The 27,359-nt window shown below is 34.2% G+C and overlaps 3 protein-coding genes across 4 annotated transcripts; 2 read left to right on the top strand and 1 right to left on the bottom strand.

Annotated features, from left to right (window-relative positions):
- Nucleotides 1-2,648: 2,648 nt before the first annotated feature.
- On the bottom strand, nt 2,649-7,345 carry LOC125831379 (uncharacterized). The gene is made up of 4 exons (XM_049510580.1): nt 6,740-7,345; nt 4,037-4,195; nt 3,818-3,926; nt 2,649-3,099 (listed from the first exon to the last, which is right to left on the bottom strand). The coding sequence occupies exons 1-4, from the start codon at nt 7,067-7,069 to the stop codon at nt 2,924-2,926; spliced, it is 774 nt and encodes a 257-aa protein (XP_049366537.1). The 5' UTR covers nt 7,070-7,345; the 3' UTR covers nt 2,649-2,923.
- Nucleotides 7,346-13,203: 5,858 nt separating this feature from the next.
- Nucleotides 13,204-18,399, top strand: LOC125831157 (dnaJ protein homolog). 2 transcript variants are annotated; one of them, XM_049510342.1, is made up of 8 exons: nt 13,204-13,257; nt 14,558-14,725; nt 14,874-15,039; nt 15,187-15,328; nt 16,979-17,112; nt 17,205-17,347; nt 17,655-17,853; nt 17,928-18,399. In XM_049510342.1, exons 2-8 carry the CDS (start codon nt 14,576-14,578, stop codon nt 18,257-18,259), a joined length of 1,266 nt encoding a protein of 421 aa, XP_049366299.1. In that variant the 5' UTR covers nt 13,204-13,257; nt 14,558-14,575; the 3' UTR covers nt 18,260-18,399. The 2 variants fall into 2 exon arrangements, with proteins under 2 accessions (XP_049366299.1, XP_049366300.1); XM_049510343.1 differs by lacking the exon at nt 13,204-13,257 and having other exon boundaries at nt 14,562-14,725; nt 14,846-15,039.
- Nucleotides 18,400-22,269: 3,870 nt separating this feature from the next.
- On the top strand, nt 22,270-26,261 carry LOC125831380 (uncharacterized). The gene is made up of 2 exons (XM_049510581.1): nt 22,270-22,822; nt 26,029-26,261. The coding sequence occupies exons 1-2, from the start codon at nt 22,270-22,272 to the stop codon at nt 26,259-26,261; spliced, it is 786 nt and encodes a 261-aa protein (XP_049366538.1).
- The last annotated feature ends 1,098 nt before the right edge of the window (nt 26,262-27,359 follow it).

The following is a 27,359-nucleotide window of genomic DNA, read 5'->3' as shown; positions in this document are numbered from 1 at the left end:
GCGAATATTCAGTATAAAATTTGATGAGTTATTTTCATATGTGAATTTACTAGTCAAGAGGCAAAGTTAAAGATTTTTTGAATTTATGAATTATGAATTCTACAAAATTTAATAAATTATTGCTATAGTGCTTTGACATTTTTCAATAATTTAGATTCTTTAAACTACTTTCACTTTAATATTGATATGAAATGTACTTTCTCTAACTTTAGTGCTTTTTCCTTTATTATTATCACTTAAAAATACTATACTTCTTCCAAAAAGTTACCAAATATTCTCTTTTGGAAGGGAAAAATAGTTTTAGTGATTAGTGAAAGAGAATTCTTAACAATATTGAAAACAATATTATCAAATTTTAATAAGAGAGTCTTCATGAACAACATCCATTATGTATATGTGGGGATAATTAATGAGAAAATACGAAGAGTCTCTTCTAAATTTGTATCTATTTTTAATGTAAATATTTAAAAATTTCGAGGGTCTATTTGCCCATGAAACTATTTAAATTTACCATAAGTACACCATTTTCAATCATTTTCACAATAATTGTGTTCTCATAAAAGTGGAGCATGTGAAAGAGTAATAATACATTTCCTAATAAGTGTAATTTTAAATGTCTATTTAAAAGAATATGTACAAATTTAAAAGAGGCTTTATGTATATTTATCTATAATTAATTAGACAAATTATAACAACTAATGACACAACACATATAAAATAAAATAGAAAGTTAGCCAGCTGTTTCATTTTAATCTTAATTTATATTTCATGATTCCATACATGATCAAAATAAGACAAAATAAAAAGTCCATTCACATGTATTTACATGTTAATTAAATCTTTCGAATCGTTTCAAGAGATCCTATTTATTATAATAAGATTTTTAAAAAATAAAATAAAAATTGTGTCCATCTTGTCAAGCGTGGAGGAATATTATTATCAGAGTAGGTGATGAAACTTTTGGTAGAAATGATCTCTTATATACCACTTTATTGATGAAGGCTTCCGAACTAAGGATTTAGACCGTAGAAGGGACGATTTTGTCTATTCAAAAGAAGAATAATTTGCTCTCTAGCCGACTGATCTCATTGATCATATAATTAGAACGGAACGTGTCATTAGAGGTGACACGATTAGAGATGTCCTCTAATTACTATCATGAGGCTGATCCCTCTTTTAGTAGGCTCAGCTATAAATATTCATTCAGAAATGAATGTCAGGTTTTTTCTTTCATTACTAACTCCATTTTCAACATGCTGAAACTTTTTTTTCATTCCTAGCGTTCCAAAAAGGAAAAAGGAGGGATCGGGGGGAGTTAAAAAATACAGATCGAGAGCATGTAGATTGAGGTTACACTTGAAAAAATATATATTTTAAATCGATTATATATGTAAAAATGAAGATTTCGTATAAAATATAAAATTAAAAATAAATTCATAAAAGGATATAAAATCAAATCTTCCAACGGACTTTTTTTCAAGACATACATTTAAGAAATTAAAAATCATTAAAGACAACGTGACAAAAATTGAAATTTCTAGTTAATTGACAACATTTTAATTAATAACAATTCAATCAATTTTATGATGTATTCACGAACAAATTAGGTGGGATGGTTATCTTTGTTGGCATTAAACCTTTTGTAATGCAAATTATAATAAAGAAATTTTTGTGGCTCATTTTTTCGCTTTCTTTATTCTCGTGATTTTGTTTTCTTTTTTACTTCTTTATTTTATGTGAAAGATAAAAAAAAAAAATTATATTGAATTATTCTTTATTAGACTAATAAATTCAAGTAAATAAATGTGATCTCGCGTATTTGAGAAATAGAATCTAAATAAACAAAGCTAATTGATTTACCCCTTTTCATTGCACCCGAGATATACGTGAAGCCTAAACCAAATTTTGTTTTTGCAAAAAATATTTTTAAAGTTAATCAATTTAATTAACGTTACAACCGTGATTTTGAAACGTTGTCATCTACCTATATATACCTGTTCAAATTTCTCTTGTTAACACACTAAAAATATTCTTCTTATTATTCTCTGTATAGTACAAGTGTTGGTGTTTGGGAGTATTGTGGAACCTTGAAGAACGATGGATCAGAATTATTTATACCAAAATTAGGGTAAAATCACTTTTAAGACAGAGACTTGCCACGATAATGATTTGATAAGTTTTATTACTTTTGTTTATGTTCAATATTAATATTATAGTATTTTTCTAATAATTTGAAAGCGACTTTCTGCATAAAATATTGATCATCAGCTAAGGCATATTCGCATTACACCAACGATACTAAGAGCAACAAATATATGAGAGAAATATTCATTTATGAAACAATTGATATAATCCTTTTACATGTACCAACAATCTCTTCACACCAAGCATGAGTCTATACATATTTGCAAGATTTAAAATGTTGGTGTCATTTTATTCTTTTAACAAAATATAAATTCATAGATTTAAAATCCTGATTTGGAATTTCAAATCATGTTTTTCTGAGAATTTATTCAAATACTAATTTGAAATCATGGCTTCATATCACATATCCAAACGCAAGCTAACGATTTCAATGTTCTTTTCTTGGAACAACTCAACAAAGAAAAGGTGATTTAATTTGATATGGAAATAATAGCAATACCACATATCATTCTCAAAATAACAATTGCAATTGGGATGTAAGTAGTCCAACAGAGAACAATACATCTTGGGATTTCACAATTACAAGGTGGTAACAGAGGCCAACTGGGCTCCATAACCTCTCTTTCAAATCAAAAGTTTCAAAACAAGAAAAGAGTAATAACATAGTTCAGCAATGGACAAGCAGCAACCTTCGCCAAATGGACGATAAGTAACAGACATGGCAGAAAGGGAAGAAATCCGAACAATACAATCACTTAAGAGTCTGGTAGACTTATTTTTATTTAGCAGCAGATATTATACCAGTTTGTTTCTCGTATACAAACTCTCCAGCAGTAAATGATTGGTTCTCTCCGGATTGGATACTTCTCTTCGCGTACAAATGTCCACAATATGCTACCTCTAATACAGTTGCATCCTTGTTAAGCTCAGTAAAGATGGAACCTATTCCTTCACCTGGATTAATGAAAGAAGAGTTAATAAGAGATCAAGAATGCTATTGGGGACTTAAGCCTTCTATTTTACTAAGAAAATAGCATGAATATGCATTTTATCAGTAGAATTAGGTACGACCAGTTTCAACGATCATTGATGCACCAATCAAGTTGTAGTTATAATCAAAGCCACTCATTTAAGATTTTCAATCATGAAAAGGAAAAACAATACTAGATCTTCCAATTTACAGTTTAGCAGCTGCTGCTTTATGATAAATGAAACTTAGGCAAGAGTATTGATGCCACCTAACAGGTCCAGCAGGTCACTTTCATGAGGAAGGGTTGTGTTTCCAATTTTATATAATCGCTAAAACTCCAGAGCGTGTGTAGTTATGGAAAAGTTCATGGCATGCAACTGAAATTGTTGTTCGAAGTATTCTCTCAGTGGTACTAGAAAAATACATATTGTTCTTATAAAATGACAAAGGGAAAACACACAGCCACAAGATATCTAAACATGTGACACATGAGAAAGAAACTACTGCCGATAGCAAAATAGAGAGCAATCTGAAACCACAAAGATACGCCATTTAAATTGAAACACATCTAATTGATTTTGCCACAGCAGAAGCAGTCTCTTTCAAGTGCCCTGTATGCTCTGTGGAGACTAGAAAGTCTTCACTCACCACATCACTACCTACATTGCACCTAGAGATGCAAAACCAAGCAAGAACACTTACCATGTGTGACTAACAACAGGTTCTCAGAAGGATACTTATCAGCAAGGGCCTTAACTACCTCCACATATCTAGCCCTTGCACTTTCCAACGACTCTTCCCACTCTGGCAGCTGCAGTTTCAGAAGAATAAGATATCATGAGTAGAGGCAAAAGTGGATCATGCATATACTCAACTATGCAATAAATAAATCGAAGCAAGAACTCATATCCTACAAAATACCTTCTTATACACAGGTTCAACAGTGTTATCTACAGTTCCAGCAGGCAACTCAGATTCATATTGTGAGATGCTGAATTTGAAATCCCCATCCTTAGGAGCTGCAACAGCTCTTACGGCTACTAAATTCAGCATTTCACACAAACCATATTCAATAGATACCTGAAATGTAAAAAAAGAAATATGTTAAAAGTTATCCGGAAAGAGAGTGAAGAGAACAATTTCCAAAAAACGTGACAGTAAAGAAAATCCATTTGATTTGAATGCTGATGTTCAGCAAAAGTATGTGTTTATATTTGTGCATGTTTCTCATACCCCTGCTTCTACAAAGACTCAAAGTGAGTCATATCAATTTTGCAACAAGTTTCATGGCACAGAAGAAGCATATTCAAATCTAAATCCTGGTATAACTACATAGGTGGCCATATTTATTTCTGATTAGAGGCTCACACCATAGAGAAAATAGAAATACTAATGAAATTCATACGATTTTTCATGACAGGATTGAAATGGGTGGATGCATCAGTACATGGTGGAAACATTTAATGATGGAATAGCTCCATTTAGTAAGTATTATATTGTCAATGTGAGATTTAGCATGAAAAAGGGCAGACCGTTCCTTGTTTTTTCTTCTCCACATTTTATTTTTTTAATTTGACAAGTCAAAATAATTTTTATTAATATATACCAAAATGCTGCTAACTGTACACACGGAAATATTAGAAGTATGCTCTAGAGTGAATTGCATAAGTAACCTTCATGAATTTCCATGCACACTTTCCTACTTCAGGCTGAAGATCCTACATGCTTATTCATAATGAATCTGCAGGTCTTGGGTTATTGATATGGCTATCGAAGTTTTAAACCAGGAAATCACAAATCTGGTAATTCAAATATCCTCACACTAGAACAACCGGACTCCTGAATAAGGATTTCTCCTTTCTTACTGTTTTTGATATCAACTAAAAGAACAGGACCGAACCAAACGAAACTTTGTCTAGTATTATCCACAAACAGAAAATAAACAGACCAAATCGAATTAACCTAGTATGGCAAAACCAATCAGAACTCTACTGTCTAGTGACAAATTTATGTTAAGAAGGGCAGTGATGCACCAATCAGTTCTAAGTGGAACATGCTTTGCAAGAAAAATTTAAACATAACGAAAGCAATAATAATTTGGAAGAGAAAAAAACTAAAGCTAAATAATAATTACGAACATAACATATTAATTAAGTGCAGAAACCATTTGAAGTGTCTAACTTAGATGTGATGATGCAACTAGTATTCGAACCTATCAGGTACTTTTATCGACATAAATTTCTAAAATTCTACTCCGAATGATTCACAGAAGTATCTGGACGAAAGAAACTAAAAGGAAGTCTACAACAACAACTTAATGAAGTCTGAAGAAAAGAACATATCAATCAACTGCAGGAACTATTTTAAATGTTCAACTCAGATGTAATAATGCAGCTATAAGTTTCTAACTCAAACTTATTTAGTTTTCTTTTACTAAAATTCTAACTTCCCACGATTAACGCATTCATAATATTTATTTTAGAATTGACATATCACTTTCTCAACTACATTTATTTATTTAGCACTGATCTCTTCAAGATAAAGCCCATGAGCAATGGGACTCATGTCTTAAGCAAACTGCCTTTCTTGGACTGCATCTAGATTCAAGGCTTAAGCACGCCTTAAATGAGTTTTAAACGGCACTCACATACTTACTATAGTACCGAGCAACATGCATGCTCAAACACAAACATATAAAATATGTCTAATATAAACCTAATTAGAAACTCATAGATGCATCACTACACATCTAAGTTAGACACTTAAAATGGTTTTTGCACTCAACTGATATGATGTTTTCGTAGATATCATTCAGTTTTAACACACCTCTATTTTTAGAGGTGAGCTGAAATTTAATTTCCTAGTCTAATCATCATAAGTTGTTCGACAAGAAGTTATATGGTCTGGTTATTTACCTTGAGAAAAAAAAATTCTTAAGTTCCTCCAAAGTCAAGGATTTGTGTGAATTTTAGGCAAAATGAACCAACTAATTGCAGCAATGGCTATAAAGGGTACATATCAAGTCAAGGATTGAACATTTTCTTTTCTTCAAAAAAAAAAAAGAGTTGATGTGTGACCTCAGATGCTTAACAGTAAGGATGACAGGGAAAAAAACCAGAAAAGGTCACAGTTGCAACAGTGGCCTTTGCTCCCTTAGGAATCTACTGTAAGTTGTAAGTCGAGTATCCAAAAAATATGTCTTTTTCTTCTTCGTTTTTTTGATAAGAAAATATATCTTTTTACTTTGTGACAGATAAAAATAAAAGCACAACTTTTAAGCATACAAAAGTTTTCTTATAACAAAAAGCAGTTCTTACTAGTAGTACTAGATAAAGACTATCAATGATGGATTCCCCTTGTAAAAAAGTTAAGCTTTTAGACTATGGTTACATACACACCACTCTCCTAGACTTTAATTGTAAGATTACACGGGATATGTTGTTGTTATTGGGAGCAGAGCTACACTTTTACTTACGGGTTCAGCTAAACCAATAACTTCGGCTCAAACCTACTATTTTTGGTACTTAAAAATTCCAAACTCATAAACTCAAAAACCTAGTTCCGATTCTGGGTCTCTAACACCAATTCAGCAAAATAAAAGATGAAAAAGGAGAGAAACTGTACTTTGACTTTAGATGGATCAATGATGACTGAATCGGAATTGGATGACAAGACATTAGACTCGCCGCTGTGATCAGCAACGTCACAAAGAGCACGTACGACCTCTGCAGCAGTCTGCACACATCGGTGAAACGGAGAAACGAAAACCCGATGGATCGGGAAATCAATACTGGATCGGATCTTTTGACCCGTACAAAATGCCCGGATCTTACCATCCTGATGCAAAGGTGGGTCCCACGGTCTTTCCGCTTTCATCACCCACAATTCCTCAAAGTTGTCCAACCGGTCACCGTGTCTCATTACGATTACGTTTTGATTTTCCTGCGTCGCCATTGTTGATACCAAAATTTAGTAGTACTATTTTTTTTTCTGTTTCGTACGATGAAGATCTAGAGATTATTTATATAGAAAATGTAGAATGCGAATGGTGATTTTGGAGTTAGGATTTTGAAGGTTCGGAGAAAGAGGATGGAAGAAGAAGAAGGAGCAGAGCAATATGAGAAACTGCGATGGAACTTCTCTAATGGCGGACAAATTAGATGCTATTCAAATTACATGGGTCTCATTTCTTCGTCTTTGACTTTTTCTACTTAAACAAAACAATGCGACATTTGAAGAAACTGCCTGTAAACTTCACAGTTTCATTTAGAGGTAATGGGTCAATAACACAATATCTACCATGTGGTGCGGTGAATAAGATTGCGCTTTATTTAATTAGAGAAGCATCACCCCAAATAGGCCTTATGATGTGTGATTCAAATTTAGTTGGGGTCTCAATACGGTCTCTGAACACCTAGCGAAAAACTAAAAAAAGATGCACCACCAATGTGGTGGGTGGATGAGATTCAGAGATGGAGCTAACTAGTGATTCATGGTTTCAAATGAATCCAATAGCTTTTTCGTAGATCTTATATAATTTGTATTAGAAAATTTATATATATATGGTGCGATGAATAAGATTGCGCTTTATTTAATTAGAGAAGCACCACCCCAAATAGGCCTTATGATGTATGATTCAAATTTAGTTGGGGTCTCAATACGGTCTCTGAACACCTAGCGAAAAACTAAAAAAAGATGCACCACCAATGTGGTGGGTGGATGAGATTCAGAGATGGAGCTAACTAGGGATTCATGGTTTCAAATGAATCCAATAGCTTTTTCGTAGATCTTATATAATTTGTATTAGAAAATTTATATATATATATGTATGTATATTAATTTGTGAACCACTTAACAAAATTATTTGATGACTTAGTGGTAAGGAAAGTCGTTAAAATGTTTCTACGCTAGTGTTGTGGATTTGAATACCACCATATCAACAAAAGTCTCTTTTGTTTTAAGAAAAAAAAGCCATGATTTGCAATATTTTCTCTCTTTTATCTTAAAACTAGATAATGTTGCATGTGCTATGCACGGACCCAATAATATAAATGATATATTTTGGGGCTAATAATCGAGTTTTTGAAGCGATTATTTGCGTGGATAAAGGAATAAGTTTTTTTATCACAAACTTATACTTTCTTTGACGCTATTTAAGGCATAATAAGACTACCCACATACAATATTTTTGAAATATTTTATGTTGTCAATTATCATGATTTATAGTATTTTTACGATAGATTCACTTGAAGAATCAATGGAATTTTTTGTATTTTTTTTCAAAACATATTTTATGTTGTCAATTATCATGATTTATAGTATTTTTACGCAATTTTTAAATATAAATAAAATTAAAAAAATATAAGACAAATAAATTAAAATAGACCCAATATAGTCTCAATTTATGTGACACAAATGAAATTTGGAGAGTCATCCAAATTTTCATATTTTTTAAAAAAATGTTTGAAGTTATTAATTATTGTGATTTATAATATTTTTATGTAACTTTGAAATAATGTACATTACTGGTCACTTTGTCCTAATTTATGTGATATGTATAAAATTACAAAATTAACCTTTTAAAATGTCTTTAAGATATTTTAAGCTGTTAATTATTATTATTTATAATACTTTTTTGGTAATATTAAAATGATATGTGTTATTTTTTCTGTCTCAATATATGTGAGCCTGATAGAATTCTGAGAGTCAACCTGTGTTATTATATAGCTTTTAAATATTTTAAATTGGTAATTATTGTAATTTTTAATGTTTTTTAAATCATTTGTAAATGATATATGTTGCTTCCTTGATTGGGACTTTTCCATTTGTGAGATATATATATATATATATATATATATATATATATATATATATATATATATATATATATATATCGTGCTATGCGCGGGCCCAATAATATAAATGGTATGTTTTGGGGCTAATAACCGAGTTTTTGAAGCGATTGTTTGCGTGGATAAAGGAATAAGTTTTTTTATCACAAACTTATACTTTCTTTGACGCTATTTAAGGCATAATAAGACTACCCACATGCACATTTTTGAAATATATGATGTTGTCAATTATCATGATTTATAGTATTTTTACGATATATTCACTTGAAGAATCAATGAAATTTTTTGTATTTTTTTTTCAAAACATATTTTATGTTGTCAATTATCATGATTTATAGTATTTTTACGCAATTTTTAAATATAAATAAAATTTTAAAAAAATAAGACAAATAAATTAAAATGGACCCAATATATGTTATTTTTGTTGTCTCAATTTATGTGACACAAATGAAATTTGGAGGGTCATCCAATTTTTATTTTATTTTTTAATATTTGAAGTTATTAATTATTGTGATTTATAATATTTTTATGTAACTTTGAAATAATGTACATTACTGGTCACTTTGTCCTAATTTATGTGATGTGGATAAAATTACAAAATTAACCCTTTTAAAATGTCTTTCAGATATTTTAAGTTGTTAATTATTATTATTTATAATACTTTTTTGGTAATATTAAAATGATATGTGTTATTTTTTCTGTCCCAATATATGTGAACCTGATAGAATTCTGAGAGTCAACCTATTTTATTATATAACTTTTAAACATTTTAAAGTTTTTTAAGTCATTTGTAAATGATATATGTTGCTTCCTTGATTGAGACTTTTCCATTTGTGATATATATATATATATATATATATATATATAGACATATTCTATATTATTTTAAAAGGGAGTTTATGCCCAAGTTCTACTATATAATAAATATAATATATAATATTCAAGAAAGTCTCAATCTTGAATATTATATATTATACTTGGGCCTAAACTCTCTTTTATAATATAGTAGAAAAATAATATATAATTTCAAGAAAGTCCCAATCTTGAATATTATATATTATACTTGAGTATAAAATAGAATTTTAAAAGTCCCACAAGTATAATATATAATATTGAAGATTGGAAAAAGTCTCAATCTTGAATATTATATATTATACTTGAGCCTAAACTCTCTTTTATAATATAATAGAAAAATAATATATAATTTCAAGAAAGTCCCAATCTTGAATATTATATTTTATACTTTGGTATAAAATAGAATTTTAAAAGTCCCACAAGTATAATATATAATATTCAAGATTGGGAAAAGTCTAAATCTTGAATATTATATATTATACTTTGGCCTAAACTCTCTTTTAGAATATAGTAGAATTTTAAAAGTCTCACAAGTATAATATATAATATTTAAGATTGGGAAAAGTCTCAATCTTGAATATTATATATTATACTTGGGCCTAAACTCTCTTTTATAATACAGTAGAATTTAGAACTCTCAAACTCTTAGAGGTCGTTTGGTTGGGAACAAATTATCTCAGGATTAGTTATCATGAGGTTAACTATCCTGAAATAATTTATCCCACCATGTATATGAGATAACTTATCACATCATTATGATATAAATGGTAGAATAAGTTATTCAAAACATGGCAACCAAACAAAATACAAAAAAATTATCACTATTTTCTTATCTCATCGCTATTTATTTTTATCTCTCACACCAAACGACCCTTTAATCCTGGTTCTGCCTCTGATGAGATTGCTCCTTCTTTAAGCAAATGTCTCGAATTCAAATTTTAGGTTGAATTAGTCAAACTTCAATATAAATACTAAATCGAGTGAGAAACCCAAAAATATGAAGGGTCAATAAATATCACATTTAAACTATTACTTTCTCCAATTTATGTACCTTGACTTGCTACAAATTTTAAAAAATAATAATAAAAATATGTCATTCTTTTTTTAACCGACTAAAATAGATAATGAGTCATATAAATTGAGACAAATGAATTACGAGTAATTTTTTTTTTGTTCAACCAAGTAACAAAGTCGGTCTCACTTTAACAGTAGTCAACTGTCACAACTGACGAGGGACCTACTTCTCATCAATCATATTCTAGATTACTTTTTTCCACTAAATATCCTAATTTATTAAAATGTTATCACTTTTCATGATTTTGGTTTATTCAATTTAAAAAAAGAAATAATAACTTTAATTTGTTTGGTTTGAAAAGAGAACTATAATTTTTTTTTAATCTATAATTAAAAGATCTTACATAAAACAATAAATCAAAGAGTATTTTATGAAGTTCACATTTTTTTAGGGAGCGTAAGTTAAGAGGAAGTCATGTATGAATATTTTATTCGATTATCATACATTCTTAAATAAATATAGAACAACCAAACTTCCACCAATTCCAAATGTAATGATTTAAATGGGTATTCATCTAGTAACTTATACCTGTATTGATTATGCGAATTTTTAAATTGTTAATCAGATCTCGTATTAGTTTTATATATGAATAACTTATTTTTTATTTCTTTATTAAACGTTGTATAAGTTATATAATTAACTTATTTATAATTCAGCTATCAAATGATCATGAATAACTAATACCTACATAAAATAATACATAGATTCACTCGTTACTAATTCTTATATTACTAATATCTACATATTTCTAACTAGTTATCAAACGACTCTAATGGACCATCTGGTAGCTAGTTAAAGATAATTTATTCATGTATTAATTTATGTATAAGTTATACAAAATATCTAATAGCTAGCTAGCAAGTAAGTTATTCTCATATGTAAATTTAATACGACGTTTGATTTGCAATTTAAAAATCAACTTAACTAGTATTACATATGTAAGCTATGTGGGAATAAACGTATTATTTTATGCATGCCGGAATAGAAGATGTAATAGTTAATACCGCTTTTTGACATCAAATCAAATCATCAAAGTAGTTGTTGCTTTTACTATTAAAATAAATTAACTTGTTGAGTACCTCATTTGTGTCAATTTCAACTTCAAGGTGTGCAACTTCCATCGATGTTTCCTTTCAATAAAAAATCTTTTTGAAATGTATTAGTAACAATTAGGAGTATAAAAATTGCAAAAATTGATCAAAATGGTCCTTAATATATGAGGGATGAGCCATTTTTGTCTTTGATATATATAAAATATGAAATATTTAATCCAAAGCTCTAAATCTAACGTATTTTCTTTAAAATCGTGTAAAACAAATGACTCTAATTTATTATCTAAAGAAAAGAAAAGAAGATGACTAACGTTCTTTTTAAGGATGGGCAAACAAAGATTGTCCCAACATTTAGAGTAATTTATGCGTTATTCAGATTTGAATGACTTTTCTCCGATTGGCAAGGTAACATTTTACTTTGTTCTTTATCTTTCAAGCTTATTTTACGACTGTATGTAATAACAACTTTTATTGGATGATTTAGTTACATAGTGTTCCAATATTACCCTAGATGAGAAAGTTTTGGAGCGGAAATAATACAATTTTCATTTTTATCATTTTGAGGATGACAACACTAAATTGTGGCATGTTGTTTATAAGTAAGAGTTAATGTTAGTTTAAAATTTAATATATCAAAGAGTGGAGGTAGCGTATAGGAGTAGAAGGTTATAGTAGGGGTCAAATGTTGTCTTGCCCTGCTAAGGTTGTTGCCTAGTACTAGTCGTATCATTATATTTCTTGTTATATGTTGTGTATTGTGCTTCGATTATCACACCATTTGTTGTTGTCACTATATCTTTCTTGAAAACTTTACCTTGCTTTCTATATTAATTGTTATGTTTTCTTTATTATTTTTTTCTTTTTATACTTGGATTTGATACACTTAAACCCCAAACTTTTTTTCGATTCTAAAATGTCATTAGTTTTAACCTAAAATTGTTAAATTTAAGGCATTGGATCAAATATGTAATATTCTTACATATATCCAGGGTTATATTCGTCAGTAAAATTAAAATAGTCTCTACCTTTCGGATGAACACTTTGTGTGTGATAAACCTTCCATCATATAATAACCTACAAACTACACAAAGAATATAAATCATATTAGATAAGTCGGACAGCTCGACTCAGAAGGGCATTTTGATCAATTGTTCAAAAATAATTTTCTCAGCTATTTCTGTTACGTCACCGCCTGAAATTCGAAACCAAAACAAAAACCTCTCAGAAGAAAGAAAAACACATGTCATCTATCGAAACTCTTTTTCTTTCTATCGCTCTTTTTCAGAAAACCCCATTTCGAATTTCGAGGTAATTTTTCTTATGGTGGCTACAAATCTTAGATCTTCTTTTTCAATTAATATTTTCTTGAAAATCTAATTCTTGGGGTGTTGTTTGAATTGTATGTTTAGTTTTTTTAAAATAAAATAAATTTTGGGGTTCTTTTTACTAGTTTAGGTGTAAAGAAAGTTGATTTATGGTGATTTTGAAGCTTTGCTGAAATTTATGTGAGTTTCTTGTTTCTCTTTATTCATATGTGAAAATTTGGATATTCTGTTTTGTCTGTGTAGTAAAGATGTTGTAAAGTTTGATTCTTTGTATCTTATTGCTTTCTTATTAGTGGAAAGATAAGTGGTATTAGTGGTTTTTACTATGGGGTTTGAAATATGTAGAAGTAAATAAGAAGTGGAAGGGGGTAAAATATCTAATATACATGTCAAAAATAGTTATCATGTATAAATGGCGTAATTTTTGACCCGTTAGAATGATGTAGAGGTCTTGGTTAACTTATAGGGAATTTAGAATCTTGAAAGGTTTGTTGGGATATTTGATGGTGCAGGCACCATTGAAAAGAATTTTAGTTTGCTGTTAGGTTTCATTTATGATTAGTTTAATCGATAATCGATATACTAAGATAGTAGGAGGAGGAAGTTGAAAAAGAGTTTAGAATCTTAAATGATAGAAGGGGACTGGCTTATTAGAAGAATCTTGCTATTTAAATAGGAAAAGACCTATCCTTTTTTTTTTTCCCTTCATCCAAATAAAGAAGATCATATTTTTTTCTTCTCTGTTCCCATATTATAAAGGCATATTCAAAGAATAACCTCCTCCTGTTGGGATCACCTTATGCCTCACCATTTCAAGTTGCACTTCTCTGTATGAGGTGATCGGGCCTCATTTTGATTGCTCCGACAACAACCACGTACCTAGTGATCCCACAAGTGGTGTGGTGTTTGGGGAGGGTGGGGTGTACACATAACTTACCCTACCTTGTTTTGATTGCTCCATTGTTTAAAACGATGAAATCATGGCTTTTAGTAACATTGTGTTTCAGAGCATGGCCTTTTGCGTTCTTTTTTTTCATAATTGCTTTAGGATTGCTATCAGAATGTCTTCTATGCTCTATCATTTTCGTGCTTGTACTACATGTTGGAATTTAACCTACCTTTTGGATTGCTAGTTCTAATACTTCTCTAACCCAATTGACTTGTAATCAATACACATCAGCTATTTACAGCACATACCGTATGTGTAGTATCCTCCTTTTTGTTATATAATAAGGTTGTCCTTACATGGTTGAATGAAATGAAATTATTGCACTTCTGTGCAGGTACTAAGGTGATTCATAATGTTTGGACGGGGTGCAAGGAGGAGTGACAACTCCAAGTACTATGAGGTGCTTGGTGTTTCGAAGAATTCCAGTCAAGATGAACTTAAGAAGGCATACAGAAAATCTGCTATAAAGAATCACCCCGACAAGGGTGGGGACCCTGAAAAAGTGAGTTGTCCCTTCTCGCACGTGCAATTAGAATTTTCTACGTGTTGCTGTTCTAGATATGGTACATCTATACCAAGGGAACCTTTTGATTCTGATGCTTATTTTGCTTTTCTTCATAAGTTCTTTGTCCTGTTTTGTCTCCACGCAGTTCAAGGAATTGGCTCAAGCATATGAAGTTCTAAGTGATCCAGAGAAGAGAGAACTTTATGATCAGTATGGTGAAGATGCCCTTAAAGAAGGAATGGGTGGTGGTGGTGGTGGTGGTCACAACCCATTTGACATATTTGAGTCGTTCTTTGGTGGAGCTTTTGGCGGTAATAACTATTAACGACCCATCTCCCTCTTGGGAAAGAGACCCTGCAAGAGAAGGGGGGGTGGGGGCTGTTAAATTCCTCTTTGTTTTTATTATCTTTCTAAATTTTTGTAGTTGAAACATCATCTGTGTGCCTTGGTTATCCCAGGTGGTGGTAGCTTCAGAGGCAGCAGAAAGAAAAAAGGTGAAGATGTAGTGCACACTCTAAGGGTTTCGCTGGAGGACTTGTACAATGGCACAACAAAAAAGCTCTCTCTTTCACGGAACATATTGTGTCCAAAGTGTAAAGGGTATTTCTCTTTCTTTAATTATCTGACCTTTTTCATTTACTACTGTCAATAGCACTTTGTGACAGTGATTTTCAAATAAATGTGTTGAATGATGATATTGTATTTAGAATTCTTCTGTTCCAACTTAGGCTGAGAATCAATACCAAGTTCTCTCACTGAACATATCTGAATTGAACAAATTGGGGGTCCAATAGAGAAGAATGTGAATCCTCTATGTATACAGTTGTATTAATCGGTGACTGTGGTTCATCAAGACCGTTTATGTTTCTTCGCGTTATTTCTTTTCTTCTTTTGATGTCTCTCTCCACTGATCCTGTCTGAACTAACTTTAGATTGTAATATGAGTGTCTAAGCGTTAGTTTTTGATTTATGCCAAGTAAACGTGGACATCATCGATAGGTTGGTCCTTGTGTAATTGATTCACTACCGTCGAGCCCTCTCTTAATTTTTCTACTACAGTTGGTTGCATTATTCTTGAGAAATACAATCACCAAATTTTAGGCAGGCTCTGCATTTGCGTCTAAAAATCAACCACCCTCTGAACAGATGTCTGACACAGAGTACTAGATACTTTTGGAATTTTTCGAATTTAGACACCCTTCTATAGGAAAAATTGGGGTTACTAATTTTCTGCGAGTTTTCTCTCTGTAACAAAAAGATATCTTTTTATAGGATAAAATTAATCCCTCGTTGTAGAATGTAGACAAGAACATCTATTATAGCAGGTTATCGTCCAATGATTTGACTAAGAGCCTGTTTCTATTGGCTTTTGGCTTTTCACTTATAAGCCAAAAGGCACAAGTTAGAAATCCTAACTTATGGCTTTTCATTTATTTTCATCATTTTAGCTTAAAATCAAGTGCTTATAATTTATCCAAATACTCCAAAAGTGCTTAAAAGCTATTTTGACTTACAGGTACCTAAAATAAGCCAATCATAACATGCTCTAAATTCTATTTTCTTGGCTCTTTCCTCTCCTTTTAGATGCTGTAACAGTATTCTTGTATCTAATTTTTGCGGTGTTGAAAAATTTGAATTTTATGGCCTCAAAATGTCCATATGTTTGTCATGCTAGTTTCCATTTCTGTGCTCCTCAGGATGGGTTTTGATGAGTAATTTTTGTTGGATCTATACAATAACGATTTGATATTAATTCCCTTGACTGCAGTATACCTCTCATCTATACGGATGTCCACTGAGGTGAATTTGGTGTTGGTGGTTTATATTTCTTCTCCTTTATTGGGTGTAGCTATGAGGTTGCTGCATCTTAGTGGGAAATTTAACATAACCTTTTTCAGTTGCAGATAAACATACTTGAGAAAACATAACATCATTTTTGGTGCAGGAATGACAAGAAAGGCGAGAATATCCAGAAAAAAGAGTCGTCTGATAGAAATTGTTGTATATTCACCTCTTCTAAAAAGTCACCTGTTTCACCGTATCGGTCTATGTTGTCATACCAGAACATTTGCAATCTGAATGAGAGATTAGAGGGATTACACAAAGCCATATTTATTAGTTTAACTTGTCTTAATCGGCCTTTTTATTTATTGGTTGCTTATGCATTAACTTGCTCTACGCATGTATGTTTTATTGAAAACTTCACTGGTGCATATTTACAATTTTTATATGATTTACTTGCATTATCAGGAAAGGTTCAAAGAGTGGAGCTTCTGGAAGATGTTATGGATGTCAAGGTACTGGAATGCGTGTTACAACAAGACAGATAGCCCCAGGCATGATTCAACAGATGCAACATGTTTGTTCCGAGTGCCGAGGCTCAGGTAATGAGATTTCCCTGTAATTCTAATTTTCAGTCTTACATGTCGAGGAAAAAACACTACTTGTAACTATGAATCTTTCCTTGTTAATACAGGAGAGGTTATAACTGAGAGGGATAGGTGTCCTCAGTGCAAGGGAAATAAAATTACGCAAGAAAAGAAAGTATTGGAAGTGAATGTTGAGAAAGGGATGTTACACGGTCAGAAGATTGTTTTCAACGCGGAAGCTGATGAAGCTGTAAGAGTTTTTTGCTATGCAAATTGGCTCAGCTTTTGTAATTCCCCAGTGTACATGTTAAATTGTGCCACAAAAAGTTTTTAGGCAATGTTTGCAAACAAACATTTATCTTTCTTCTCAAGTCTAATCTATTCGAATCTATAAATTTTGAAGTCGGTGCTGGACTTTGAATTGAATATATATCCATCTCACTAATATACAGTATCGTCAGTCCTATCTGCTTTCCTTTTTCTGTTTGTGACTTCCTCTTTACATTTTGGCAGGTGATATTTCATTTCTAATAGTTGTTTTGTGGTGTTATATGCAGCCAGATACCATCACTGGCAATGTCATTTTTGTATTACAACAGAAGAGTCACTCAAAGTTCAGGCGCAAGTCTGATGATCTTTACGTGGAACACAATCTCAGTTTGACAGAAGCTCTCTGTGGCTTTCAGTTTGTCCTGACTCATCTTGATGGCAGACAGCTTCAGATCAAATCTAGCCCTGGAGAAGTTATAAAGCCCGGTAAGGAGTGTTCTTAACTTTGTGGCGTGAAAAGTGATATTTATATATGGGAATCATTTCGTTCTCTCTTGCAGATCAATACAAGGCAATAAATGATGAAGGAATGCCCCATTATGGTAGGCCATTCATTAAGGGTCGGCTCTATATTCATTTTAATGTGGAATTTCCAGAATCTGGATTCCTTTCTCCCGAGAAATGTTGTGCTCTTGAGGCTATTCTGCCACCGAGACTAGGGAAACGCTCATCTGATATAGAGTTGGGTAAGTGTGAGGAAACCACTATGCATAACGTCAACATGGAGGAAGAAATGAGACGCAAGGAGCAGCGTCATCACAGGCAAGAGGCTTATGATACGGATGATGAAATTGACGCAAATCTGCATAGCTTGGGTTGTAACCAACAATAGAAGTTCCCAGATAGTGTGGTCTTTTTAGTTGGAGTCCCCAATTTTGTCTAATGCTCTGTTGGCTGCTTTGGTTAGTAATTAACTGATTTTCTTTTTGGTTCTGCTTTTCAGTTTGTTGTGTTGATCTCAATGCAGGTTTTGTACATTCCTTAGCTATAGAAAAGGCAAATTTTCAGAAATAGCGATAGTTTGAGGTCTAATTATCAAACATAGCGATAGTTTGGATGATAACCAAACGTATAGGAACCTAGGTAATAGTATCTCGATCCTTTGTATCCTATCTATCTATCTATATCTATATTAGTTGTTTGATCCGTTGCCATCTTTAATAGGATTAGACTAAGTTGGGGCAGAACTTTTCGTTGATACGACCTTGCTATTTTTAACATTCATTCTCTTTCAGGATAAGTCGTGGTTAGAGTGTCAAATGTGTGGGTTGGGTTGAAATAGAAATTGGGTTTGAGTCTTAACTTGCCGAAGTTAATTTTGGGCTCAAATGGATTTAAAAATGGGTTGGGTCTTGACCTGCCCAATTTGATCTCTGCTTATTCTCAATAATTTTAGTATATTGTTGTTTAAGTTTTATATCCACAATTTGAGTTCAACTAAAGAAAATTTAAAAAAAAGAAGTTACAAATTGATGGATAAATCCTAAAAGATATAAAATAGATAGTAATTCATACCTTCAATATAGGAACATACATTACATCAATGCAAATAAAGAATCTTAAAACGGGTTGAAATTGGAGATTAAATTGAATTCAATTGAGGATTCTCTTAAAATGGGTTGAAATTGAACCCAATTCAAATTATCTTGAGCCCAACTCTCAGATTTGTTGCATTTATATCAAAGTTCATTCTTTTGTTACAAGTCATTTGATTAAAAAAACAATGAAATTTGTCATGAAAGAACAAACTTTGAAGCTTTGGGTATTGAAGAGAGAAGAAGGTGAAAATAAAAGAAAATGATTCGGACCGGACTAAATGGATGGGTTTCTAAAAAGAATCTGTTATTTAAAATTGAGCGTGAATCATATGATTCTTAGTTTTGTGTCAAAATATAATAGAATGAGTATATTTAGGCCGAAAGTATCACAAAAGGGGCTTGGACTAGAGTATAATTAGGAGTATACTTAAATTAATTTTGATAGTATATATAGAGATATATTTGACCCATTTTTCAGTGTTTGGTATGTGCTAACTAAATTAAGATTCACATATTGCAATTCCCATTATGGGTCGACGTTTCCAAAAGAATTCTTTTCATTGTCAGAAGCTCAAATGCTTTCTGACCTCTGATTAAGAACGAAAGAATCTCAATCATTTCATCATAATTCAAATTACCTCAATAATTAAATTGTTCCTAAAAAATTCAATAAATATAAGAGAAACATAAATGTGAAAAAGACACTTGTAGGTTTTTGGTGGATAAATATGGCTTTCCTTTCCTTAGGTCAATACCAATACCATCCACTAAAGTCACCAAATTTATTGGAGCATTTATTAGTGTATGAGTTTGCACCCAAAAAGTATTAATTTCTAAATTTTATGGACCAATTCAAGATTTAAAATTAATTAGTTTAGACTTTTTCTTAAATAATAATAATAATGATTTATTTTATTTTATTTTATTTTAATAATATTTATTTAAAAAATAGTAATTTTTTATATATTTATTTATGTTTTTGTTAAAAATATTGAATTCGATTAAACATCCTAAACCTAAAGACAACACCTACGATCATCAGTTTTGGTAAACATTATTACGGTCCATGTATATAATCATCATAAAACTATGAATAAGTGTGTTGAAAATAGTTATTGGGTCGGATTTATTTATAAGAACTATTTATTAGCTTGTTAATTCATTAGTTTTATCCTTTTTTTAGGAGATAAGTGTCAAAAACACATCTAAATTATCTCATTTTTTTGAGTTTCATACCTAAACAACTAAACTATTGAGAGTGTGAGTTTCATACCTAAACTATCACTTTTTAGTTTGAGAAACACACCTCAGTGGTGTGTATAATACACACTCTCTTTTATTTGAAAAAATCATTGACACATGTCATTCCACATGGATACAATATTCCACCTTGACAAAAATTAAATAATAAACTATTAATATTAATTAAAAATTAAAGATTAAAGTATTACTATCCATAAAAAAAATATTTTTTTTGAAAAAATAAAATTTAAATTATTTTTCTTACCCCACTCCACCACCTCCTCCTCCACGTACCCCCCCGACAATCCCCCATCCTTTTTTAAAAAAAATTATTTTACAAAATTCATACTTCACCCTCCCCCTTCCCAAAATAAAACCACCCACTCATCCCTCCCCCCCCACCCCCCCAAAAAAAAATTGATATTATTTTTTTAAAAAATAAAAATTGACACCCCATCCTATTTAACGCTTCCGTTCCTAATTTTTATTTTTTTTTACATTTTTTTATTTGGTGTTAGATACGTACGTATGTATATTTTTAGAAAAATATTTTCTACTAGTATACCGAATATAACATAAATAAGTAAAAAAATTAAAAATGTCTTGCGGCAGCAAGTAAAAAATATTTTTGATATGTATAAATCTAACACAAAATGAAAAAAAAATTGGAAGCGGAGGGTTAGGTTGGTTGGTAGAATTTTTTTTTAAAAGAATAAAATAATATCTAAATTAGTATTTGAGAGGGGGAAGATGAAGTAAAAGAAATTAAATTTTTTTATAAAAGAAATTATTTTGTTGGATAATAATTTTTAACTTTTAATTTTAACTAATACTAATAATTTATTTAATTTTTGTCAAGGTTGAATATTTTTGCCAGGTTCATAGGTCTCACGTGCATACAAGCTGAGTCTACGTAGAATCTCAAGGATCGGTACGGAGACGTCTGTACTTATCTCTGAGAGGCTATAAAGACTATTAGGAAACTTCCTTTTTGTTCATTCTTTCTCATCGTGTGTGGTTACCTTCTTTAGTACTGAGCTATTGTATACTCTTTTGACAGATGACGAGGACTAGAGCGACTGTTACTGGTGGTAGAGGGGAGGCACTTCCCGAGGCAGTTGTTGAGGCCCCAGCTAGGGGTAGGGGTAGAGCCCGAGCTAGAGGTCGTGCTCGTGGAACGACACTAGCCAGAGGTCGTGGCCGTGGAGCAGCACCAGTGAGAGGTCGTACTAGAGAGGCCTCTCTTGAGCCTCAGATTGATGACAGAGAGGACCAGGTTCCTCCAGAGCCTGCAGTTACACCTTTGCTTCAGGATACATTATTGAGGGTGTTAAGTGTGCTTGAGAGCTTTACTCAGGGTGGTGGTGCGACCACTACACCACAAGACTCTCAGACTAGAGAGGGGGCTCAGACCCAAGAGCAACAGGAAGCTCCAGTTATGCATGATGCGGTGGGACAGCCACCAAAGGATCCCATGGTTGAGAATGATCTTGCACCAGCAATTGGGTGTCAAGGTGCACCATTGGTTGTTCTGACAGAGGATGAGCAGCGTAGGTATGAGAAATTTCGAAAGATGGACCCACCTCAGTTTCAGGGTGGGAAGAGTGAAGATGCTCATGAGTTTCTGACTACATGCCGAGAGTTACTAGAGGTTGTTGGATTAGCTGAGTCACATGGGGTTCGATATGCTACACTCCAACTTCGTGGGCCAGCGAGAGAGTGGTGGAGAACTTATTCGGGGGCTTTGCCAGTTGGATCCCCTTCAGTGACTTGGGAGAGGTTTTCCAGTGCCTTTCATGACCGTTTTATCCCTTGGAGCGTGAGAGAGGAGAGTCGTTTGAGGTTTGAGAATCTGAGACAGGACAGCTTATCAGTTACAGAGTATGAGGCCCGTTTTTGCCAGTTGTCTAGGCATGCTTTGGCCATTATTCCAGACGAGACAGAGAGGATTCGTAGATTCGTGAGGGGGTTGACTTTCTCTATCAGATCGGCTGTGTTTAGAGCATCTAGAGAGGGGGCTTCCTTCCAATCCATTGTGAGTGCCGCTAAAGAAGCGGAATTGATGGAGAGAGAAGAGTTTGGGGACCCTAAGAGAGTCCGTACAGCAGGTCAATTTCATGGTGCCTCATCTGGAGGCAGGGGATCACACAGAGGGAGTGGTTCCTTTCAGCAGCGAGGACCCGTTCATGCATCTATACCGACATCCGAGGGTGGTCAGATACCTCGGGGTTCTTATAGCGTGGGTCACAGTTCACAGCAGCGACCTATGGGGCGAGGCAATTATAGTGGGTTTTCAGGGTCCGCACAGCAGTTCCCGGGACAGAGATTTTGCTTTTCTTGTGGAGATCCCGATCACCTGATGCGACAGTGTACTTCCCAGAGGGGTCGTGGAGGGTCCCAACCTAATTCTTCATTTCAGGCTAGACCACCGGTACCACAAGGTAGAGGCCGAGGCAGAGTTCAGTCAGGTAAAGGCGGTAGAGCTTCTAGTAGTGGTTCTGCAGCTCAGCAGAGTGGGGGTAGAGTTATCACCCAAGCTGGAGGTGGCCGAGGGGGCCACTGTTATGCTTTTCCGGGGAGACCCGAAGCGGAGACTTCTGATGCTGTTATTACAGGTATCATCCCAGTATGCCATCGATCTGCGTCTGTATTGTTTGATCCAGGGTCTACATTCTCTTATGTGTCCACCTATTTTGCTGCTGAATTTGATATGATATATGATAGCATGACTGTACCTATTCGTGTTTCTACACCCGTGGGTGAACCCTTAGTGGTGGATCGAGTGTATCGATCTTGTCTTGTTTCTCTAGCGGGGTATGACACTTGGGTAGATTTAATCATTCTGGGGATGGTAGACTTTGATGTTATCTTGGGTATGAATTGGCTTTCTCCTTATCATGCTGTCCTTGATTGTAATGCTAAGACTGTGACTTTAGCAATGCCTGGTGTTCCGAGGGTTGAGTGGAAGGGTGCTAATGGCTCTTATCCTAGCAAGGTCATTTCTTTTATTCGTGCTCAGAAATTGGTGGAGAGAGGGTGTTTGTCTTACTTAGCTTTTATTCGGGACACCAGTGTTGAACCACCTTCCATGGATTCTATTCCCGTGGTTCAGGAGTTTCTCGATGTATTCCCTTCTGATCTTCCAGGTGTTCCTCCCGATAGAGATATTGATTTTGCTATTGATTTGGAGCCGGGCACTAAGCCCATTTCTATTCCTCCCTACCGTATGGCTCCAGCAGAGTTGAAAGAGTTGAAGGATCAGTTGCAGGACTTATTGAGTAAAGGGTTTATTCGCCCTAGTGTGTCACCTTGGGGTGCCCCTGTGTTGTTTGTGAAGAAGAAGGATGGGACTATGAGGATGTGTATTGATTACAGACAGTTAAACAAGGTAACAGTGAAAAATAAGTATCCTCTTCCGCGTATTGATGACTTGTTTGATCAGCTACAGGGGGCATCTTTGTTCTCTAAGATTGATTTGAGGTCTGGGTATCATCAGTTGAAGATTAGGGCATCAGATATCCCTAAGACAGCTTTTCGGACTCGGTATGGGCATTATGAGTTCTTAGTGATGTCCTTTGGGTTGACTAATGCCCCTGCAGCTTTTATGGAGTTGATGAACGGGGTGTTTCGACCATACATTGATTCTTTTGTGATTGTCTTCATCGATGACATTTTGGTTTACTCCAGGACCGAGGATGACCATGTCCGACACTTGAGAATTGTACTTCAGAGATTGAGGGAAGAGAAGTTGTATGCCAAGTTCTCAAAGTGTGAGTTCTGGCTTAATTCTGTGGCATTCTTGGGACACGTGGTGTCCAAGGAGGGTATTAGAGTAGATCCGGCCAAGATTGAGGCAGTTAGAGGCTGGACGCGACCTACTTCTCCTACCGAGATTAGAAGTTTTGTGGGATTGGCAGGTTATTATCGACGATTTGTTCAGAGTTTCTCTACTATTGCAGCTCCATTGACTAGATTGACTCGACAGGGTGTGGGTTTCCAGTGGTCTGATGAGTGTGAGGAGAGTTTTCAAAAGCTCAAGACTTTGTTGACTTCGGCTCCTGTGTTGACTCTACCTGAGGAGGGCGTGGACTTTACTGTGTATTGTGATGCTTCAGGAGTCGGTTTGGGTGGTGTATTGATGCAGAAGGGGAAGGTGATTGCTTATGCTTCTAGGCAGTTGAAGACCCATGAGAAGAACTACCCTACTCATGATTTAGAGTTGGCAGCTGTGGTATTTGTACTTAAGTTATGGCGTCATTATTTGTATGGGGTGCATTGCGAGATCTTCACTGATCATCGGAGTCTTCAGTATATCTTCAGTCAGAGGGATCTGAACTTAAGACAGCGTAGATGGCTTGAGTTGCTAAAGGACTATGATGTGACCATTCTATATCATCCGGGAAAGGCAAATGTTGTGGCCGATGCTTTGAGTAGGAAGACTCCTAGCATGGGGAGTCTTGCAGCACTTAGTATTGAGGAGAGACCATTGGCTAAAGATGTTCAGATGTTAGCTAACAGACTTGTCCGGTTGCAGATCTCAGAGGAGAGTGATGGGATGATTGCTTTTATTGAGGCTCGGTCTTCTTTAGTCGAGCAGATCCGTGCGCACCAGTTTGATGATGAGAAGTTATGTCTCATTCGAGACAGAGTATTAAGAGGGGAAGCCAAAGAGGCTGTCCTTGATTCTGACGGTGTCTTGAGGATCGGAGGCAGGATTTGTGTGCCCAAGACGGGCGAGTTGACTAGACTGATTCTTGAAGAGGCCCATTGTTCCCGATATTCTATCCATCTGGGAGCAGCGAAGATGTATCATGATCTGAGTCAGCATTATTGGTGGTGTGGGATGAAGAGAGATATTTCAGACTTTGTTTCTAGGTGTTTGACTTGCCAACAGGTCAAGTGTGAGCACCAGCGTCCCGGGGGTGTATCTCAGAGGATGCCTATTCCTACTTGGAAGTGGGAGCGGATCACTATGGACTTTGTTGTGGGTTTGCCTACTACAATGGGTGGTTATGACTCCATTTGGGTTGTTGTTGACAGGCTGACCAAGTCTGCCCACTTCATTCCGGTTCGGGTGAAATATACGGCAGAGAAGTTAGCTGAGTTATATATCAGTCAGATTGTGCGACTACATGGGGTTCCTATTTCTATTATATCAGATCGAGGTTCACTATTTACTTCTCACTTCTGGAAGGCATTACAACATGGTTTGGGTACTCAGCTAGATATGAGTACAGCCTTTCACCCTCAGACAGATGGTCAGTCCGAACGGACGATTCAGGTGTTGGAGGACATGCTCCGAGCATGTGTGATCGATTTTGGTGCTAGATGGGATCGGCATTTACCCTTAGCAGAGTTTGCCTACAATAACAGTTACCACTCTAGTATTCAGATGGCCCGGCGTTGTATGGCAGACGATGTAGGTCTCCGATCGGTTGGTTTGATTCGGCAGAGATGGACTCTTTGGATACTGACTTGCTTAGAGATGCTATGGAGCAAGTCCGTAGGATTCAGTATAGACTGTTGACAGCCCAGAGTCGACAGAAGAGTTATGCAGACCGAAGAGTTAGAGCCTTAGTGTTTATGGAGGGCGATCATGTTTGGCTTAGAGTGTCACCTATGAAGGGTGTGATGCGGTTCGGCAAGAAGGGCAAGCTTAGCCCTAGATTCATTGGACCTTTTGAGATTTTGAGTCGAGTGGGAGAGGTGGCCTATAAGTTGGCCTTGCCACCTAGTTTGTCGGCAGTTCATCCTGTTTTCCATGTCTCTATGCTTCGGAAGTATATTCCGGATGAGTCACATGTGCTTTCACTCGATTCAGTGGAGTTAGGTCCAGACTTGACATTTGAGGAGGAACCTATAGCTATATTGGACAGGCAGGTTCGAAAGCTTAGGACCAAGGAGATTGCTTCAGTGAAGGTGCAATGGAAGCACCGATCAGTGGGAGAGGCAACTTGGGAGACAGAGTCTGATATGCGTGCCAGATATCCTCAGCTTTTTGAAGCTTCAGGTACTTTCTTTCACCTTATGTTCGAGGACGAACATGATTTTTAGTGGTGGATAATGTGATGACCCGAAAGGTCATTTTTGGAAATTTTAAACTATTCGTTTAACTTGAGTTAATTAATCAATAGTTAGTGGGCTAAAGTGATCATTTATTTAAGATCCTATACCATTAGGGCCATGTGTTAAAAATAAATTAGAGTTAAATAGGGTTTAATAAAATAGATTTCTTTTCCTTTTCATTCCTTGCACGAGTTCATGCGGCGTCCCACTATCAAACTAAAAACGTTGAAGAAGAAAGCAGTTAACAAAGATTGTTCAGGTAAGGTTTAATTAGAATTCTCATCTTTGTATACGTGTTGGTCTATCTATGTAGTAATTTCTTAAGAATTGGATAGAAATTCATAATAATGATTATTATATTAATGAAGTGAAGGTGAGGAATTTAAATTTTAAGAATCTTTAAGCCATATGTGGCTGCCGCATGTGTTGGTGGGTATGGTGTCTTTAAATGTGATAATTATTACTATGAAAGGATGTATTATACTATTATTTACCTAGCTACTATTGAAATAGTTCTCTGGATTAGTACTTTAACAAATTAGTATTTTATTCTTTGATTGGAACATTAACTTAAGGATTTTGGGGATACGTGCTATGTATAATTATGGCATAGGGGAGGACACCGTGAATAATAGTTAAGGATAGTATATATGAAGGGGAATTGGTATAATTTTTGAATCCTGCAAATTGTTTCATCGTTGGAAATTATTTGGAGTCTAGTTGAGATAAATTAGTGGTTGGCATTAGAGAGGGCAATGAATGATAATAAAAGTAAAATTATTGGATGAGAGAATAAGGTATATTGTTGTATGTTTGTACCGTGAGTTTGTTCTGGAAATTTAAAGGTAAGTATAGGGAGTTAATTGAATAAGTAATGGTGAGCAAATCATTGGTTGGAATAAAGGGAGTCAAAAAGGAAGGAAAAATAAATAAATATATGATGGTGAAATGTTAATTGGCATCAAGAGATACGAACTTGATTATAAAGTCTAGCGAATTTTTAGGTCAAGGCTAAACCTATAGTAATATGGGCGTTGTTAGTTTCAAAATCTTATTGTGAATATGTACTTGAATAGATTGCATTGA

Source organism: Solanum verrucosum, unplaced genomic scaffold (assembly GCF_900185275.1).
Source record: "Solanum verrucosum unplaced genomic scaffold, falcon-dt-bn FXZP01000049.1, whole genome shotgun sequence".
Classification (NCBI taxonomy): domain Eukaryota; kingdom Viridiplantae; phylum Streptophyta; class Magnoliopsida; order Solanales; family Solanaceae; genus Solanum; species Solanum verrucosum.
The sequence above is the reverse complement of the archived record's forward strand: the minus strand, read 5'-3'. Positions and strand labels throughout refer to the sequence as shown.

Excerpts from the sequence above, each read along its gene's own strand:
- LOC125831157 (XM_049510342.1), top strand. The coding sequence starts at position 14,576 with ATGTTTGGACGGGGTGCAAGGAGGAGTGACAACTCCAAGTACTATGAG. Across the intron at positions 15,329-16,978 it reads TTGTGTCCAAAGTGTAAAGG|GAAAGGTTCAAAGAGTGGAG; the intron begins GTATTTCTCTTT and ends TTGCATTATCAG. Across the intron at positions 17,854-17,927 it reads TGGAGAAGTTATAAAGCCCG|ATCAATACAAGGCAATAAAT; the intron begins GTAAGGAGTGTT and ends TCTCTCTTGCAG.
- LOC125831380 (XM_049510581.1), top strand. The coding sequence starts at position 22,270 with ATGGAGAGAGAAGAGTTTGGGGACCCTAAGAGAGTCCGTACAGCAGGT. Across the intron at positions 22,823-26,028 it reads TTCTGATGCTGTTATTACAG|TGGAGTTAGGTCCAGACTTG; the intron begins GTATCATCCCAG and ends CACTCGATTCAG.
- LOC125831379 (XM_049510580.1), bottom strand. The coding sequence starts at position 7,069 with ATGGCGACGCAGGAAAATCAAAACGTAATCGTAATGAGACACGGTGAC. Across the intron at positions 4,196-6,739 it reads TTGATCCATCTAAAGTCAAA|GTATCTATTGAATATGGTTT; the intron begins GTACAGTTTCTC and ends TTTACATTTCAG. Across the intron at positions 3,100-3,817 it reads CCTGTTGTTAGTCACACATG|GTGAAGGAATAGGTTCCATC; the intron begins GTAAGTGTTCTT and ends TCATTAATCCAG.